This window comes from Falco punctatus (genome assembly GCF_963210335.1).
Source record: "Falco punctatus genome assembly, chromosome: 1".
NCBI classification, from domain to species: Eukaryota; Metazoa; Chordata; class Aves; order Falconiformes; family Falconidae; genus Falco; species Falco punctatus.
The window spans coordinates 24,160,800-24,181,167 of record NC_137580.1 but is presented as its reverse complement, the minus strand read 5'-3'; the positions used below and the strand labels follow the sequence as shown (position 1 = coordinate 24,181,167).

The 20,368-nt window shown below is 44.4% G+C and overlaps 1 protein-coding gene across 3 annotated transcripts in view; it reads right to left on the bottom strand.

Annotated features, from left to right (window-relative positions):
• The window catches only part of MOB1B (MOB kinase activator 1B), a 50,228-nt gene extending 29,900 nt beyond the window's left edge, over positions 1-20,328 (bottom strand). Inside the window, exons 1-3 of one of the 3 annotated variants that reach the window (XM_080409628.1) lie at positions 18,616-20,328; positions 14,702-17,553; positions 13,719-13,766 (exon numbers count right to left, since the gene is read on the bottom strand). In XM_080409628.1, the coding sequence (XP_080265754.1) occupies positions 13,719-13,766; positions 14,702-14,715 (62 nt within the window). In that variant the 5' untranslated portion in view covers positions 14,716-17,553; positions 18,616-20,328. Of the gene's footprint in view, positions 1-13,718; positions 13,767-14,701; positions 17,554-18,615 lie in introns of those variants that run through there. The other 2 variants (XM_080409630.1, XM_080409629.1) reach the window with 2 other exon arrangements.
• Positions 20,329-20,368: the final 40 nt, after the last annotated feature.

The window sequence follows — 20,368 nt, the reverse complement described above, 5'->3', positions numbered from 1 at the left end:
TCCCATCTAACAAAAGTAACTTTCACAAATATTAAGCTGTAAAAAGTGTAATTCTCTGCACATGGAAGGAAACAGACTCTGCCAAGATCACTTAACTAATCAAAGCAGCCCGTCTGGGAAAGAGTTAAGAACTGCCAACTCCTTACACAACATAGCTTCGCTCCCAAAAGGTAAGTAGTGGTTACAAAGCAATTCCAGACCCAGGATTTTTGTTTTGCTTTGTCTCTTTCTTAAGGAAGAATCAGTTGCACTGACTTGAAAAATTTCCACAGATCATTCCTATAGGAGCAGAATACACGTTGTTTGTTGTTTATATACTCTATTGGAGGAAACAGTAACTGAAAATATTAGATTAAGGGCACAAACTTCCCATTGTAGCTAGTATGAGATACAATAATAACCTAAATTGTCTGCTACACCTAGAGTAAGTCACTGAAAGCAGAAATATTGAAGTTAAAAACGGTGAAAGTAAGGATGCCCAAGAAATGATTCTTCCAAAGCTAACACTGCATATGGTAAGCAAGAGGCCTCAGCTTTTTAAGGAATGTCTTTGTGTGATGAACTCACCTACTGCCTGCCCAAGCCAAAGCCAGTTGCCAAGGCTACAAAAGACCGGTACCATGCTTTACAACCCAAGGAGCTGGAGCCAAGTTACTTCTCTCCAGATTTCAGCATGCTCCTTCAGGAAAGCTGTGGGGGGCACCTTCAGGAATAAGTACTCAATTCTGCCAAAGCAAAAATTGGGCTTCCATATATTTCTGTGCAAATCCATCCCTGTCATGTTCCCCCAGTGGCTCCTGCTTGCTCCAGAACGGTGCTGCTTCCTGTGCTAAGCTGTCCTTTCAGCCAGCGGACTCCCTGTTGCAAGGGAGGGAGCCTGCCTCCCATCTCCCACCGCCCCACACCCTGGCCACCCCCAGTGTGGGTCAGGGTCCCCCGCGAGCCAGGCACAGGGGTGGGTCAGGGAGAGCGGCTGCAGCCCCTGCTCTGCTCAGCTCCCCATCCTGCAGGTGCTACAGCACCTGCCTCCCTGCCCATGCCTGCAGTACTTGTCTTCCAAACCCCAGGTCCTTGAGCTTAGCAGCTTGACAAGAAATTCAGCTTTAAAAAAAAAATAAATCCCACGGTAACAGATACAAAATGCAACTTTCCACAAAAGACAAGGTGTGCTTTCACATGAGAGAGGAAGGAAAAAAGCCTAGTTTCAAACACCATGTCTTTAAGTATTGAACATCATGCTTCAAAAAAAAAAAAAAAAGCCACCACCAAACATGAACCAAAAAGTTTCCTGATCTGAAAAAGTATCACAGACCAGGGGAATTTAAAACAATGCCCTTATCTTTAATCACGGGGAATGGCCAATGATGGCAATACAACACAGGTTACTCCTAAAAGAAGAGCTTCTTCAAATATCTGGAAATAGAATAAACACAAATCCAGACAAAACCCCAAACCCCACTGTCAAATACCATTACCTGTCCTCCCTCATCCCACCCTTTTTCTTTGCTACACCATACAGTACATTCAATTTTCTGCAGACTTTTCCACGGAGCATGCTTCTCAAGGGGCACAGTGTCCATTATCACCATCACAGATTTTACATAGCACCTCCCTTCTAGTACTGACTGTGAAATGGGTGGGTTTATAAGATTCTGAATTCCCTACCCAGCAAGGCAGGGGCTAAAATCTGGCTTTCCCTTCTCAGAAAAACAGCTGTCTTCCTAGACAGAAGTTCCACACAGAATGGTAAGAGAAAAGGCAGATGAAAAAGTCTCATCTCATCAATAGCTCCTAAATACACATATCATTATACACAAGACTCTACATGTAAAAGAGCAGAAGTTTATCAGATGATTCACATCCAGTAAGAAGAAAATTATTTAAGGTAGCCTTAAGGAATGATTTTTTTGCTTTTGCTCATCCCAATCATCACCACCCAGTGTTGAAAGCTGTTGTAACATGTACATGTCCACATTCTTAAAATACATTTTTTTTTCTTCTATACATACACATTTTAGAGTCATGACATTTTAGAGTCAGTGGAGTCAACCAAATGTGGGATTTGCCCAGCAGAAGTCAGATGCTCTTATGTGCACCATAACAGCTAAAGACCAATTTTGCTGGCTGAGCGATGACTAGAGGACAGGTGACTGGCCCTTGGAAAATGGCCATTTCACTCTTCCCTCTGACACATGCCCTCACTCACTCTGCAGCAGCACACTTTGTGCCAAACCCCGAAAGACATTAGGTGGCCACAGAACATTTTCTAGCCAAGCCAGGCACCTCTGCTTTCCTGTCTGTCTTCCACCAGTTTTCCATCTGGGAGTTCAAAACGTGCCTGTAAACAAGGGGGAGGTGTTGTGCTACACCACTGACGTCTACTACAACACCACCCACGTAGGTCGCAATGGTGTTCCTGCCGTTCACCCCGCTGGATGCAACCCTTCTCCCAAGTAATCACAATTCCTAATGCGAGGAACAAGTAAGAGTCTAGAACACCATCCCCTAACCAGGAAATCATCATCACTTTGCTATGCTTACACACAAAATAAATTCCCTTGTTTTATTCACAGCATGTTCATTTAATACACTTTCATCTCCTGGAAAACCCGCAAAATAAACAAAGCAAGTCACAGTTGCCCTCAGTGGATACTACCAGAGCTCTGCCTGTGCACTCAAAAACACAATTAAACTAATTCCCAGAGCAGCCAACAGTTGCGGAAATGACTCAACTTCTCAAGCGTTGTCTTCTGTAGGCCTAACAGCAGTGCTGGGCAAAGAGAGGGACAAGCCAGAGTTACGAAAAGCAGCGCACAAGAGAATCCATCAGAGAAAAACTGAAGGTGAAAGAAGAAAGGAGTGCACATTCGGCCAAGCTCTATTGATTTGCAGAGACAAGCCGGCAAACAGGCAGACAGCAGAGGAACTGGAACACAGCTGTGGTACAAAATCTGCAGCCTCCCAACAGGCTCACTGTGCGTGTTTCAGCAATGCCGCCCCACTACTGCTCACAGGTTTCTTCACAGACTTTTTCAAGAGCTTTAAGACCACCGAACATCCCTTGAAACAAGTTTTCACGCCAATTTGCAAGAGGCAGGCTTTTAGCAAAGACCAAAGTATCTCTGCCTGTTCTCCCCTCGACATCCATCTGAAATCCTGTTACATGAGAGGAATCAAGATTATCCAGAATGTTTTGCTGCATGCTCCCACTGACTACCTTGAGGCAAATGCAATGCTGTCTTCACTCACAAAATTTCTGTCTTATTACAAACAGAGGTCAGATTTTTAAGAAAGCAGAGGACCGGTCTTGGCTGGTTTTCTGGGGTTCTTTCAATCAGATCCAGGTTCCCCAACTATTTGAATACTAACACCTACCGTGTACATACACACACACACCCCCATGGAATTGTATGGCATAATCAAAACCAGATTTATTTCTGGAGATTCTAATATCCTAATATTCATGTACTACTACTTTAAAAGAGCAGGCGACTAACAGCTTTGAAGGTGGTAAACACTAAGTATTCCTTCCTCTCCAATTACTTTGATTTTTCCTACGGACCACTGAGATGGCATTTAGTATCTTCACCATTTCAGTCACTAATAAAGCACTCTGCAAACTTAACAGCACTATTTTCCCACTAATGTTCCCCTCTTTTCTCAGGAAACCCTTATTTCTGTCAATTAGCATTAGCTCACTTAAAAGGGAGGGCACAGCGCTAATTCAAACAGAAGTTAGAACTTCACCTAGTTATGCTTCAAAGTTTAGTTTCCACGGAGGTTCAGACCTCAGTTTAGTGCATGAATGTACCTAATAAATCATTCAGTAGACTTAGCTACACTTCTTTTGTAAAACTTACCCTTTCCCATAGACAAAACTTGGCACTAAAATGCCATTTGAACACTTACTTCTGCTGTATGTGAGTGCATGGCGCATTTTCCTTTGAAGGAAGAGGACTCTGTGAGGTTGTGAATAGTAGACTACTGAAAAAAGCTCGAAGGTTGCTGACAAGGATGGCATATGTACCCTGCAGCAAGGACCGCTGCAGGCGAACTCCAGCCCCTGAGAATGTATTTCTGCCCCGTGGCAAGCAAATTCTGAAACAACAGAGTCAAATGCCTGTGACAGACGATGACGCATGCCACACTTGTTATCAAAAGCATACCTATGCATTCCATACCCATTGAAAGCTGTAGAAAGACCCATCCCTGTGAAGTCTGCAGCCCAAACCATCTTAGTCTTCCTCTTTTAGATGCATAATGAGGACACAGAACCAAAAAGCAAATGTGGGGAAGAAGCATGTTTGCGTATTTTCGAGAAATTCTTAAAACCTGTCACTCGGATGTTTCCAAGAAAATGTTATGTTCTAAAGGAAAACAATTACGCAGAGGGAAAATGCTCAGTAACACATGTGGGAGTAAGGATGACACAGCACATGTTATGCAGACGTGCAGAAACATGAAAAGCAGTATTAGAAAACTCAAACGTCATGCAGAACATAAGGAAACAGAACAATATTTTTTCTTCTTTTTAAGAAGGAAGCAGTAACATTCAAGTCCTGGCCTGGCAGTCCAAGTGAATACCAACAAAAGAGGGAAACAAATCAACCACAGAATGATAGTATCCACAATCAGAATCAAACCTAGGAAGTACCATTATGGACACAACTAAGCAAATTATAAAAGAAATACAAGGAAATACATAAAGCTGCAAGTCCGGGTTATTTCTTTCAACAAGACATCTGACTGTGTTTAAAAGAAAAGATATTGGAAACGTTAATAAAGAAAGAAGGTTTACTAAAACATTTAAGTAGGCATGAAGGAGTTCAAGATCTTTCAACCAGTAACTGAAACTACCAGGAAGTGGCCCGGAGAGCTCCAGCTTGCCTGGGGCAGCCTTGCACACTGCCATTCTACAAAGCATCACTGGTTTGTGGGGCAAGAGGAAAGAGGGAGGCACGTCAAATAAATAAAACAGGTGATTAACAGGGTTTGCCTACCTGTGATTTCCTTACTGTAGTACTTTTTCAATTTGATAAAACAAGGATAAAAGTGTCCCATGCAAAAGGTATATACTACTTTCCACTGCAAACTTTTCCTCCTGCCTCAGAGATTTCTTTACATTCAACTGAATTTTCTTTATGCTTTTGCATTACTAATGCCATCTGCATCCTAAACCGAATCTGCTTTAAATCTATTTAAAGGATAGTCACATCCTTTAAATACCTTTAAGAAAGTACAAAGCAGAGCTTTTCAGAAAGTGATCTACACACCGCTGAGGATGATGAATTGCAGCAATAAAAGCCTGGCTCTAATATCAAATTAGATCCTTACTTATACACCAAATATAGTGCTTGGAGAACATGCCTCAGAACATGGATGGTTTCCCAAAATGCTGCTTTATGAATGACTAAAGCAAATCTAGTCACCCAACCTATCACAGCAGGCCATTAAAAAAAACCCAAACAAACAAACAAAAAACACTAAACAGTTTAATACAGTCTTCATTCCTTTCAAACACAATAAAAAGAAAAATCTATTAATGCGTTTAGGAAAAAGGCAAAGTTTAAAAAAAACAGAAACAACTGAACTTTATTGGGGGAGGAGTCACGTTAACACTTTATAATAGGCTGTCTTTTATTGTAACCCCCACGCAAAACAGGCTGATGATATGAACACGGCCAACAAGAAAAACTTGGCAACTTCCCAACACAAAAACCTCAAAGCATGTGGGTAAGATTACACTTACACTTTGATTAATAGCTAAAACGGGGTCTGAATTCAGGAAATAACAGTACAATTATTGAAGGCAAGAAATAACACCAAGAATAACAGGAAGAAGAAATGGACAGGAGGCAGTAATGAATAATCTAACAGCTTTCCAAAAATACACTGCATTATCTCATCACCAAGTATTTCTTACACATTCCCCATACTTAATACAATCTTGTATGTGCTATACGTAACTACCTGCAGTAAAATTTGCTTATATCTTGCGATATCTTTCCTATCAGGGAAATCTACCTGTCTGAATCACCTGAGCGGGAACAATAACTCCTATGTACACAGGAGAACATTTCTTTTGAAACAGTTAAAGTTTGTGCATTTGACAACTGAGTCCACAGTCCGTTTAACTGTTCTATGTTTTATTTAAATATATGGATTTTTCCCCTTTTCCACTCACATTGCAACAAGAAATTTTAAGAAGAGTTGTCAACCACAGAAGTTAATAATATGGCATTAGAGATGCTTTATTTTTTGTAAAAGTTCCACTTCAGCATTAGAAAAAGCAGTATTTTGTTGCCACAAAGTATGGTAAGTAAAAGACACAGTAATGCCATTTTGATTCCTGGATCCAGAAAGCTCAGCAAGTCTCTAAAACAATTACTCCATTCAACCAAAACAAGGACCGTGCTACTGAAGTTGGTAAAAATGCAATTAAAATACCAGCTAGCGAAACAAAATACGGGTTATTTTATTAAGGTCAACATAGAAACCCACCTAATCGTTATTTAGATAGAAATAATTTCTATATCAAAAATCACATTTCTTAGTTTTTAGCAGAAGAGGAATTTACCAAAGCTTACTTAAGCTCATAAAGAAAGGAACTGGAGAAAGTCAACAAATCCAGGCATTGTAAGTTCTTATCTGCAAGATGTTCTTCACTGAGGAAGGGTTTATAATTTTCTATGTCAGGACTGCTGCTATCGCTAGGACACAAGCAATTAACTCTGGAGGTCAGCTACCATATTTAAAGATGAAGTGCAATGATAGACAACAAAAAACAAAACAAAAAAAACCCACCAAATACATGGAAAAGCAGCAAAACTTCAAATAAAACTCAGCTGAGATATGGGTAGGATCACAGGAGGTATGTAAGAATAACAAAAGGAATGGGTTCCTGCCAAATAACAGCTGTGAACTGGAGAAGGAAGTGAGGAGAGGGTGAACAAGATAGAACCATCTTCACATAAAAAAAACCAAAACAAACAACAAAAAAAAACAACAGTGGGAAGTTTGGGACAAGAAGCTAAGGTTGCAGCTGGATTTCAGTATGAATGGGAAAAGACAACAAAGGAAGAAAGACCATTTACATTTGCAAGATATATCAGAGCAACCAAATTTGATCTTTTGAAGTACAAGGCCTGAATGGACCAAAAAGCTGTACCTTATCCTTAGCTTTCTCCTGAAGCAAAACACAAAAAAGGGAAGAGGGGAGTAAGTTTTGTTCACTTGTAAGTACTGCTTTTAAAAGTTTCAAGATATATTTGCAAGGAAAAAACTATCACCTCATGCATTCACAGTGGGGGACTGCCTTTTTATTAACACACTACCATCTCATACGCATGAATTTACTGTCTGCTGACTCAGGCTACACATTTGAAATGGGAAGCAAAGACTTGAATTAAGCAGAACACATCTGAGATGCACAACACGTTTTACTACACTGCACAAAAACTGGGTATCAGGTCCTGGAAGGACGTACCTACTAAGAAGATTATTATCAATGTCCCAGTTTAAGATGCACAGATGTATGTCTCTCCAGACAACCAATCCCCAGCTCTCATTCCCTTCTTTCAAATTCCTTCCCCAAAATATTAACCCAGGCAACAGTGCCCTGGGAAGGCATCCGACACATCAACACGCAGACCAACCACCCTGCTGGCTCTGGGAAATTATGTGAAAAATCATAAAGTGAACTTTGTGGTTACTTCTTTATGATCTGCTTTAAATTGATCCAGAAGAACTGCACACACATGGGTTTAGATAACCTAGTCAGAATGTACTGTAACTCTGGAGGGACATTTGTAGCACACTGCTCATTTTTAAAATTCAGTGTTATTTCCTTCCAGAAGAGGTAAATGCAACAGATTTCTTCCTCTGGACAGAGAGAGCCCTGAAAACTTAAAAGTAATTTTCTTGCTCTTAGATGTCACATAGAGAGTCCAAAAAGGACCTCTCCAGTTTTTCTTCCCAAATGCTTTTAAGTGTCTTTCACCTATGCTGACCTTCCCAACAGGACTGCGTGGCCCTTCACCACCAGTACAAGTATGTCCATCACAACCTCTCATCAGTAACATTTACATATCATGCAGCAGGTGAAATCACAACACTGACAGCCAGCATGACACTAACACCCCAGAAGTGGTATGAAAGTGAAAGGGAAGGAAATGCTATGTTTAAAAAAGCATCGCACAAAGAGATGACAAAGCAAATCACTGGATCCTGGTAATTCCTTGTCATGAAATGTACAGGCTATAAAAATTTTAAAGTCTGTGAAAAGCAATTAAATTATATTCAGTTACAGGTGAAAACAGGTTCTCCAGCATTTGAATACATAACCCACAGTCTCACTCCCTGTGTACTTTTAAAAAAAAAGACAAAAGCCAAACAGCAAGTTCATTCTCAAATCTAATAGGAAGTGGCTTTGTTTACAAATGCTAAAAGCCTCACAAGGCATATCCCGTGGTTTAGGTCGATTGGTGGGTCAAAAACTTATTGATAGCTTTGGCAGCAATACCTTTCGTATTGCTTACCATGGAAGACAAAGTGGCTTAATTAAATGCAGCTGTTTACAGCTTCATTCCATCAGCCTTGGGCATGAAAACATTACCACACTCGCAACTCTTAAGCCACTCCTCAGTGGACAAATGCTTCTAATATGTCATCCTTTTTCAAACAAGATAAAAAAGACTACGTATCTTTCAGGACACATACAGCATAAGATGCAACTGTGACCCCAGGGCTGTCCTTAACCATGGCTGCCCGTTGCCAAGAGGCCCTAAATCCAAAGACTTAACAGAAAATTATTGAAGGCTTTTGGCACCTTTTCAAGATTAAAAACTGAGCTGCACAAATCATCCCCTGAAAGCGATCCTTATTCCACCACTGTTCTTGTCTGACAAATGTAAATAGCTAATTGCATAGGTTCACTCACATTGCAAACACAAAGAGAGAAGGACAAACAAGGGAAAACAATTCTGGCATAAAAGCAAACAATTAGGAAGCAATTAAGACCGGACATCACTGTGATGTAGTAAACACAACTTTCACACTGAACAATGCCTTTCTTTGGGGGTTTGGGGTGGTTTTTTTTTCATTCCAAGGAAGCATCTACAAACATGTAAATGTGCCAGTCAGTCGCTTTAACCATTACATATTCCCCAAAACAGAGTATTAGCAGCAAAATTTTTTTTTTCAAATGCAATTCCAATCTCAGACATCTTACAGCCTGAGCTGGTCTGCACAGCTGTAACTCCAAGGCAAACTCGTTCTTTCTGAAATAAAAGCCAGGCAGCAGCAAAAACCACTTTGCATCTTTCCACCTCCAACCTTACTTACTGGTAAGACAGCAGCACTCCTGCATTGCTGGCTACAGTTTATTTCTGCTTCATCGTATGCTTGCTTGATCAGCTACTTTTTGAAAGCGCACGCAAATTTACCACCACAAGCAGACGTTTCATCAAACTCATCAAGAAAAAACCAAGTCACCGGCAGGAATGGCAAGAACTTAGCTACCTGAACAGGTTGCAACGCACACCCAAGGCCCAGTGAAGTCTGAAGGACAGGGCTGGTGACACAGCTGAGCTCACCGACTGCCGGTTTGCACAGAAAAAGGAAGAAGCCTCCTCCCTGTCTTTTGCCACATCCAGGTACTCCTGCTGCTTCCATTATTCCAACACCATCTCTCATGTCACTACACAATGATACCAAGCACCTAAATCAGCAAAAAACTAATCACACCAAAAAGGAATTAATTGCTTTCTGCTGGTTTAGCTTCCTCAACCAGCTCATTAGAAGGATGAGAAGTGCCTCAGTAAGCTTTAAGCCTATCAGCAAACTACACCCTAATACACTGCTTGGGGGTCTTCAGGGAAGATAAATGAGGGAAGCAGAGTGACAAGCACTTTGAAAGGCCTTTTTCAAGAAAGCCCAAGAATTTTAGAATTAATTGTACCACAGGCAGCACAAGGGACAGCACTTATGGACATGGTTTAGTGGTGGGCTTGGCAGTGCCAGGTTAATGGTTGGACTCTATGATCTTAAAGGTCTTTTACAACCTAAACGAATCTATGAGTGCCTCTATGTCAATTTTCCATTGCTATGGTTTCCGGAAGCTTTCTGTTCCTTGGTACTCCCTTCCTTGAAAGCAAGACCAGCTGCCAGCCCAGGGGCAAATCTTTTGACAGCAAGTCTTTCAAAACAGGAATTATTAACACTACAAGTGAAATTACGTGCTTCAACAACATTAAACACAAATTTCAGGTAAAAGCATGTATTTCCACAGCCAATAGTTAAATGAATCATAGAATCGTTTAAATTGATAAAGACCCTCAAGATCATGGAGTCCAATCATTAACCTAACACTACTGATGAAAGCTATAAGCAGCAAGAAAAAAAAGTTTTACTTCCTGTGATGTTCACTGTCAGAGCTGACTTTGTATAAACTGTACCTGTAAGGATCTTCTTGCTTTCCTCAAAACTGCTGTTAACAAGACTTTAAAAAAAAAATTTAAAAAGTTAGCAGTAACTTCACAGTTCTCTCTCCAGTTTACTCGTAGGCAAAAACTCAAGAGACTTCATTTTTTCATTCCTGGTACTCTGCGGGGGCTGGTGGGGGCGGCAGGGGGGGAGGGAACTAAACAGTTAAACAACAGATTTTGCAGTAAGGTGTCCAGAGCCTCTACCCTGATCTCTGCTCTAGGAACACAGCCTGCACAGTTGTATTACACTAATCAAGCTAAAACTGAAGAAAACCATTCCATGAAAATACAGGGAGAAAAACATCTGCATGTTCAACAAGCATGTACTTTCCATTACCAACAGTCTGTAAATGCCTACACGTTGATTTTCAATGACCGAAATTCCAGTTTAGAAGCCCTAACCAGTCTTCTGTGGGACTCCGTGATAAAAAGGAGATAAATACCACATCTCCAACTGTTAACTACAGGAGCACTCAGGAAGCACTCTAGCTGGAGAGCAACAAAGCTGAAAAACACTGCCCACTTTAGAAGCAGCTTTCATTTGGGAAGTAACAGCAACTCAGGCATCTAGGAAAGCTGAGGAAGGGAAAACATTTTTCAAAGGGCAGAATCAGACTGGGAAATCAGGAAGGCCACAATGCTTGTCAATCTGGAAACACACACACCAGCTCTGATTCTGGTATTACTTTGCAAGAGATGTAAGGAAAAGAAAGTAATGTCCCACTGCACTTTCTGCACATACACAAAACTATGACTTTAACTAAATTTTTTGAAAACATTAACCCACATGCACCACCAGAGGAAGCTGCTAAGCTCCGCCATGCCATGTAACAAGACACAGTTAACTTTGCGTTGATTCCTCAACATATGCACCCCAAGCAACAGCTACTCACCCTTACTTGCTGTTTCCATCAGCTCCTAGTCTTTCAAAGTCACATCAGTTACAACTACCTACATGAATCTCATTTTACAAAAACTAAAGGCTGGAATTTTCTGACAGGGATTTATGAATACACAGATGACTTTTTTTTAAGACAACACCACAACTTCAACAATAAAACTGAATCTTTTCCTTTCAAAAATAAATGGTTTTCATCTAGCTTCTTTTTTATGTAAGTTTTACCAGCGTAGGATAACACAAGCATGTTACCATATGGCACGCCTACCAGAACTATCTTTAATTTTTTTCCCTTGGAGATGTAAGTTAAAGTACCTGCAATGATGCTGTAATTTCCTTTTAGAGGCAGCTTACCAAACCGAATTTTTTTGGAACCAAAGATATTTTCTAGTCCAATTCCTTTATATATATATATATATATATATATATATATATAAAAGAAAGATTCAGGATAATCTAGTCAACCATTGGAGAGGTTTATAAAGTCTTTTCAGAAAGGAAGAAACAGATCAGAAAGAGAAAACAGTGGCACTGAAAATAACAATTGCTGTCAAAACTGAGTTGTATTAATTCAGTGATTCGTCTCACAAGACAGTCTTTTTATAATGTTACCCATAACGAGAGGAGACAATGGTTTCCCTTGATTCCCCCCCCCCCCCCCATGTAGCTTTATATGTCACTGGCCCTAGCAACAGCAAAGAATAGCAATGGATTTGTCAGCGTACAAGGACTGTGCAACGGGCCGGCGAGGGGGGCCCCAAGCACCCTGTGTTATCCAAGCACAATCACCCTGTTATTTGACAACAAGCAAGTCTGCAAGCAGAACACGGCTTTTGATATCATGCCTGAGTGTCAAACTGACAAACTACAGCCAAGTTACTGATGATAAACCTGCGTGACAGGTTCACTGCAATTTCAAAAACTTTTCTAGTCTAAGCTCACAGGGACAGTCTTCATCTGCCACATCTTTATTACAAGTTCAAAACTGTGGGCCAGTTCACAAAAGGAAATTGTGAGTCAGTTCACAAAAAAATAACAGTATCAGCAACGCACAAAAAACAGCATGGACAAACAATTAATTTAGCTACCTCCACACCAAGGAAATTCTCGGGGACAAAGGGTGTGAAAAAGTACTATGATAAACCTATGTAAAAAGTACTGTGAAAATGGGGGGGTGTTGCAGCTCAAAATACAAGTTTGCAATATTGTATCTGTAGAAGTGTAAAGATATCCAACTACTATCTTTGAATACTCTTATCAACTTAACATGAAATTCATGTTTGACAAAAGGTGGTGCTAACTTTCTGGATACTTAAAAAAAGAAAAACTAACTACTTGCCAGTACAATAGAAAGTTTCCTAGTCTCCCTGAGGCCTACCAGGCACATTTAAACTTTATTTTTTAAAAATCCATTTCTAGACTGCAGATGAGCAAATTAGGTGCCATGTACAACACTCCACCAACAACAGCTGAGACAGCTTTGCCAACATTTCTAGCTTTGCCATGCAATAGCTGTAGTTCCCACGTCTGTATTTCATCCAGCAGGACCACTTGAAACAATGGAGGTGGGGGTAAAGGTTTGCTTTCCTAGGTTTCAGAAGGGTCTGGAAAAAGAAAAAAGCATCTCATTATTGCCTGTGACAGAGGGTGGAGGGTTTCATGCTTTTCCGTTACCAGTTAGCCAAATGCCACAGAGAGGGAGGCTCTCTAATTTGCAAACCAGACTCCCAGGACACCACTGTACTCGAAATCCTGTCCCCCTTCTCCACCGCAGCAGCTGAGAATTATGAAGGAGGGGGACAGCTGGGCTTCTCATTAGGAGCACCTCGCCTGAAACTAGGGACAGTCATTTGCACCCACCTCCCATTTTCAGCTTCCACCCTGCAGCTGATAGGTGATTTGCAAAATCTCTCTTGGGGTAAGACGGCACAAGTGCGCTGACAGGCAAGCCGGTTTGCTACGGGAGCGGGAAAGAGATAAACGCCACGGAGAAATTTAGAAGGAAGCCAGCACTGGTGGTGTCTCCATGAGAACACAACTTACTAGAACGCTCCAGTTCCCAAGATAAAGTATCTTCTCTAAAAGAAGGCTACGTATACATCTGTTGGTTATCAATAGAAGCCTTTAACAACTGTCAGATATCATGGCAACCGTCCCACCAACCGCTCGCACGTAACTCCAAAGGCACAAACGCGCAGCGGGGCGAAGGCCTCCACGGAGCTTGGCTCCACAAGGGCGCTTTTTCCAGCCGCCTGCATTTCCCTTCTTTCCCTAGAGCACATCTTCACTTTAATTAATAGGTCACTGAACCGGTTTATGTTAATTGTCAGAAGTACCTCGTCTTTGTTCCCAAGGGGAGGGACCGAAGTTCATTCGGTTGTTGTCTACGAAGCAAAACTGCAAAATGTAAGGTTCTGCGCACACCTCAACTGCCACCAGTTCCTACGGGAGTTTTTTCACGCCGCAGCAAACGATCGCTCCTCGTTAGAGGCGCCCGCTGCCCGCGCTGCCCCCGCATCCCGCCGCGCGGGCCCCGCACCCCTCCGCACCCGCGCAGCCACCCGCGCCGGGAAGGCGCCTCCGAACGCGGCTGCTCACCAAGCTGCACCGACCCGATCCAGTTTTAACTCATCTACCTCAGATATCCCTACGGGCAGCAACTTCTGCCCACACCGTCCTTGCTACGCGCAGAAAAAACGTTATTAAAATAAAAAAAAGAAGGGGCACGGAGTCCAGCCGATGGTGGTTTTCCCTCCGAAGCTGCCCTCGCCTCCCCAGCGCTGCCCCTCGGCACCCGCCGGGAGGGCCTCCCCCGACCCCACATCAACAGCCTCGCGTGGATGTGTTCGCCCCCCGCGGCCGCTTTTCCAGCCCGTCCCCGCTGCTGGAGGCGCCGGGCCGGCTGGGGAAGGCGAAACCCCGCTCCCGCGGCGAGCTGCCGCCCTCCAAACGCCCTCCCGGCGCCGCGCCAGCCCCGGCAGCCGCTAACTGCCGCGGCGGGGGGAGCCGTTACAGCCGTTAGCGCGGCCGGGCCCCCCGGGGAGCGGGGCACAAAGGGAGCGAGCGGGCAGGGCGCCGCTCCGCCGCCGGAGCGGGACGGGCAGGCGGGGAGGTGCGGAAAGAGGCGCCATGCCGGCCGGGAGCGGCCGCCCCTCTCCCTCAGCGCCCCGGGCGGTGGCCGCGTCCCCGCGGCGGGCTGCCCTGCCCGGCGGGACGGGGCAAAGGAAGAGGAAGGCACCCTTCTCCCTCCCCAGGCGGCCGGAGCGGGGCGGGGGGGCTCCTCCCCGCCCGCCGCCGTGCCCCCTCCGCGGTTACTCACAACAAGAAGCTCATGGCGATGGCGGCGGAGCGGGACCGGCGGCTGCCTGGGCTCGGCACGGCTCGGCTCGGCGTTGCTCGGCTCCCAATGGCAGCGGCGGCGGCGGCGCAGGGCGGGCGTGTGCGGGGAGAGCGCCGCGGGGCGGGGACACGGCCCGCCGCCTCCCGCCGCCGCCGCCACCCGCGGCCCGCCCGGCCGCCATCGCCCCCAGCGCTCCCCGCGGCCGCGCCGCCGCGCGCCGCCCCTCACCGCCGCCCCTCACCGCCGCCGGCCGCCGCTCCCCGGGCACGGCGCTCCCCCTCGGGCGTGCCCCTCGGATAGCCCCCGGTCCCTCCGTAGCGACCCCCAGGTCTCCCAGCCCTCTCCCCTCAGGCACCCTCGTCTTCCCTGGAAACGGGCACCCCCTTGCCCTTCGGGTACCCCCATCCTGTCAGGCAGCGCCTTTCCCCCCAGACACCCCCAGCTGCAGCCCCTGCCCCAGGGCTCCCTGGAGCGTTTCCCCCACCCCAGGTGACCCAAAGGGACGGGAGAGCAGGCATGGCCCGCACCGGCCATCCTCAGGCAAACCTCCGCACAGCTCCGGGCCGCGGCAGCCCAGCTCTCACTGGGCGATACTCTCTGGGCGCAGGCATAACACATATGACAGGCTTTAGGTGGTCCTGGCACTGAAATCCCTGTGATTACCTACTAAACGTTGCAGGAGAACCATGAAAAGCTCCTGAGCGATAGCACGGCCCACCAGCCTTCATCCCTCTTCTACCCCAAACCGCCTGCTGCGGAGCAAGCCCGCAAGGTACAGGAACGGGGAGCAACTGGCTTCGCTTCAGCGTGTCATGCCAGGGACTCAAAACGTGTGACGATTTCATAATTTATGCCATCCAGGCTTCTTAGGCGATCTATCCTCATTCTTCAGGGTGCATGACCAAGGAGTTCAGGTACTCAACCCACAGATGACCACCACAGTCAAAAACAATAAGGGAGATCTTAACCGGCATTTCTGCCCTCCTCACTCAACAGTCTGAACCTTTTTAAAAGAAACATGTCAAAATGGCTTCTAATATTTCAACACAAATGTTTGATTTGTGAGCAGTTTTTAACTTGGCTGTTTCGGGTGAGCAGTCAGCTAAGGACAGACACACACACCTCAGAAGTGAAGATACAGGCAGCTGCAAACTACTGAGGGGGGAAAAAACAGAGTTTTCTTACAAACCCTTGGCAGATCCTTCGCCTGACCTCTGCCCTGAACCGCCTCACCTTATGCAAGTGTTGTTAAAAATGGCACGTCCTCCCATTTGTGGAATTATAATGTACAGCACAGTGGAGTATCGTTTCAGCATAAGTTTTCAAATAAGCACAAGCGCATCTTTGCCAGCAGCAACAACCCCACAGCATGCGCTTCCCTGGCAATATACTGAGGGTGCACAGTGCGTTGCAAAAGATGCCCGGCAGCTCATTCCACACCAGATGACAGCTGCAGGCTCTGGTTTTGGGGTCTGGGGATTGTGCTCTGGGAATCCTTACCTCCCATTCCCAAACAGGAATAAGGCTCTTAATTTCGGGGTTTGTCCCAGTCAGTTTATATGTTCTAGGGGAAACAAAGACAGCAGCAGCCAGAATGCTTCAAACTGAAATATTATATTCATATCAAACAATGACTGCACATTCCACTGTAGACTTAGCCACATCCAACTGCCACCTCTTTATGGCAGAAATTACAATCCCAGGATGTAATTTCACGTGAAAATCTGCCTCCATGTAGCTCAATAAGGAGCCAGCTGGATTTCCAAGAGGGGACAGGACAGGCAGCAGGACCCCCAGAGACTAATTCCCTCCTGCCCAAAGGGATTCTGCGAGCCTGGCAGCCCTACAAAGCTCACAGTACTGCAGGTAGGCCAGAGGAAAACCCATTGACTTCCAGATTCGTTATCGGGCAAATTCAGTACATCGAAATATGCCACAATCCCGCACAGTGTTAAGTTCCTGTACGGCACATAAGGGGTTTCAGCTATAACACCTTATGTGGCAACATTGACAGTTGTCTGCTGCTCTAGTGTTTTTAAATGCTGAAACTGCATTTTCTGCTTTTCTGGCTCTGTCCTTCAGACCAAGTCAGAATGCTAGGTCAGGGCATTTCTGAGTAAATTAAAATTACACTACCCTTTTTAGGACACTTTTTAAATCAAGTCTTTTACTGGGCAGCAAAGGCGTAATTAAAAAGCATTTCATGACGTTTGCAATTTTTCTTTTGGCTGTATTAGTAAAAGCAGGCACAAAATGGGTCTCTGGGCACTTTTTAACAGATGCTGTCAGGCTAAGCTGGCCACATAAACCAAGCTCAAAAAAAATATTGCTGATCTTTCTGGCAATTCATGTTGGGACAGGAACAACCTCCATTCCCTGTTCCCACCCATACGCTTCCTTCTACCCACAGAGTGTTTTATTTTAGTGGCAAGTTAAAATTAAATGTCTGTTGCTGCAGCAGTCAGTAGGAAATACTTGGCTTGGGTGGCTGTCAGGAGAAATGGTTACGTAATGTGTACATTTTATGTCTCACATTAATATCGGTCTGTGCGGGATGGCTAAGGGTCACATGAAGTGCTCACTTCAGACGCTGCCAATACAAGGGACTGGCAGCATGCTGCAGTCTTACGTAAGAGTCGAACCGCTCAGTTGCTCCAGGAAAGGCACAGTGAATGCTCCCGTGGCCTCACGTCTGTCATTTTGGTTTATCCATTATACTGTGGAGCTTAAAGAATTACTCTGAAAGGGCCCTCAAGCTGACAGAGTGCTTTGGTCCTGAACTGAAGTTTTCAGCTTTGGCAGCACAGCTTGGTAAACACGGAACATTCCAGCTGAAAAGAGTTCAGAAATTAAGATCACAAAACTTAATAGGCATGTTATTGCGAATAGAAAAAAGGAAACGAAATTTTGCCTTGAAATGTAAATAATACAGTAAGTAAATACTAAGCTTTGTAAACATTCTCCCCACATTCTAGATTAAACCGATAGCATCCATGAGATTTTTAATTGGATACTTGTTTGTGCATTAAGGTAAGGGATTTGATTTGTGAACAAGGGAAACATTTAAGTATAAATATCATGGTACGTACTTGTAATTACTTGCTACAAAAAAATGTAACACATGAAGAAATTACAGGAACTATGAGGTTATTATGCAGTGGTCCTAAGCGTCACCGTAATTCTGGAGCTGGGATGATACAACTCAGCAGCCCTGTTACCACTGGACTGTAGAAAGCATAATAAATTTGGCCCTCTGTTGCCTTCAGGGCTCCTGTGGCGCTTGGATATGTGTCATTCCTGCTACAATGTTCATACACTTCAGTAATAACGTGTCAGAAATAAATTATTTGTGTAGGACCTGCTCCACAAATCTCAACAGCGTTTACGGTGTGGACAATGTCTGCAGTGAGGTTCATGTAACTTAAATGTCTCCATGTACACTGTGCTTTCCTTTCTGTTTTCCAGAGCTGGTGGGCTCGTTCAGGTTAAGGACACAATCTCCTGCTGAATGCTGAGAGAGTTACAAATCAGCGATTGTATGACAGGCTCATCTTTCACAGAAAATGGTAGAAGCCCTACTGCTCGAGTAATTTAAAGCTAAATTAATAATTTTAGAAAATACCACAACAAAAGGTCAATTTTTCTTGATGACAGATTATACAAAGTGATAAGTAATGTTTCCCAATATAAGATAAGCATGTGTTTTAGTATCAACTCAGAAGATTTTTCTTTTTCCTCTGGTCAAACTAAAGAATAGCTGGTATTAATTATTCTTAACAATTAACCTGTTTAACGTTAGGTATTGAAAAAGGCATCTTCCAAACTAAATCTAACTTCTTTGTCAACAGCAGTATGGAGGGGCATCTCCAGGGGTTATTTTTGGTTTTACTTACAGTAACAGATTTCCTCTCATAAGCAGACTTCATTCAACACCAGTTCTGTCGAGTGAATAAATGCAAATTCTGTTGTCCTAGGATGATTTATTTTTTTTCCTCTGACCGTAGGTGCGGAAGCTTTGATCCGTCACGGTTGCTAAGGAAGCTCTGGGATTCCTGGAAAACTTCAGTGCCAACAGATGCCCAACAAAACGGTGCCCTCTAAAGGTAACTCGCACACACTGACAAGCTACAAGACAAGCAGTGGGATATTTTTCACTGTACTTAGGTAGCAAATATATTGAAGGAAAAATGAGTGGAAGACATGCATCTCTTAAAGACACCCTTCCTCACACCCTGCTTGGTTCACAAGAGAGGAACACACATAGCATTCCCTTGGTCCGTAACATTCAGGGATCTGCTTATTCAATTAAACTTCAAGCACAAAACCCAATCCAGATAAAGATAAGTGTTCAAGATGAATTCCTGTAGTTATCTTAATTTTTTGCTCCTATAAAATTTCCTTGCTTACTTAAAGAAGGTTTTGAAGAGAAACCTGACATGTAGACTATGAAAAACTGGAATGTGAACCACTTCAGCACTGAGGTTAACATTCCTTTGAAAATATGTGCAATACGTGATTTACCTTGAAAACTGAAAAGAATTGAGAGTGCTGTTGTCAAGAGACTGTGTTATTATCAAGGCAACAGTCTGTCATGAAAGTTTGTTACAGGGAATAGTTTATAAAAGTAAAAGCCAGCAATGAGAAGACATAAAACAGCTTGTTAACATTTCCAAAATGGTGATAAGGAACACTCAAGGTTTCTGAGAAATTAACGGGTTGGCAGTACTACAAGCTGAAAGACTTTTGTTGAAAATCCCAAGATCATATCTTGGGTGATAGTTTGCAATGGCTTGAGATTGCAACTCTTACCTGGTGATCCCAAGACTAGAACTACAGGATGCCGGACAGAGGAGGATAATCTTCCCTGTCATGGCTGTCACCATCTTCCTGATGCTGGGGCCCACACGCCCGGACAGCCTGGCTCATCCTTCTACGGAGCAACCGCTCAGATACCTGCCTGCTCACCCTGGGTCTGAGCCTCCACAGTCTCCCATGGCTTCCTCCACTGTTGGGTTGGGGGGTTTGGCTTGTCTTTTCTCTTCTTTCTTGCTTTGTTTCATCCTAAAAAGTTTTCTTTTGGGTTCTGCATAACCTACCTTCCCCATGTGTGCACTTACAAGAAGCTGGTGCTGGCTCTTTCCCCCTCATCCCTCTTGGATGCAGCAATGACAACAGGGCTGTTTTTCCAGATCGTGGGAAAGGCGCGTATGTTCCTCCCAGACAGGTTCAGCCAGTATTGCCTCTGATGTATAAGGCTATCAAGCTCGGAATAGAGCAAGGGGGAGAAAATCAGGTCTCTTAGAACAGGGAAGGGGTGCAAAAAGGTTGTCATGCTTAAGTCTGACGTAAAACTTTACTTTGCAAATATACCGAGGGTGCGGTGGGGGTGGGGGGGTATTCCTTCCTGTTTTGTTTGATAAAAAAATGTAAGCCCGTTAGCGGTGACAGAAAGTCTAACGGAGCATAAGCCAGTTAATACCGTGTCGCGACTCACCGCTGTGGGAGCGCGGCAGCTCTAACAGGCGTTTGGCTTCCCCTTGCAGAGGCTGAAGGGCCCCCGCCGGGCCCGGCGGGCCGGCAGTGAGCCCCGCGCCCCTCCTCGCTGCGGGCAGCGCCTCGCCACCGCCCGCGCCCCGCCGAGCCGGC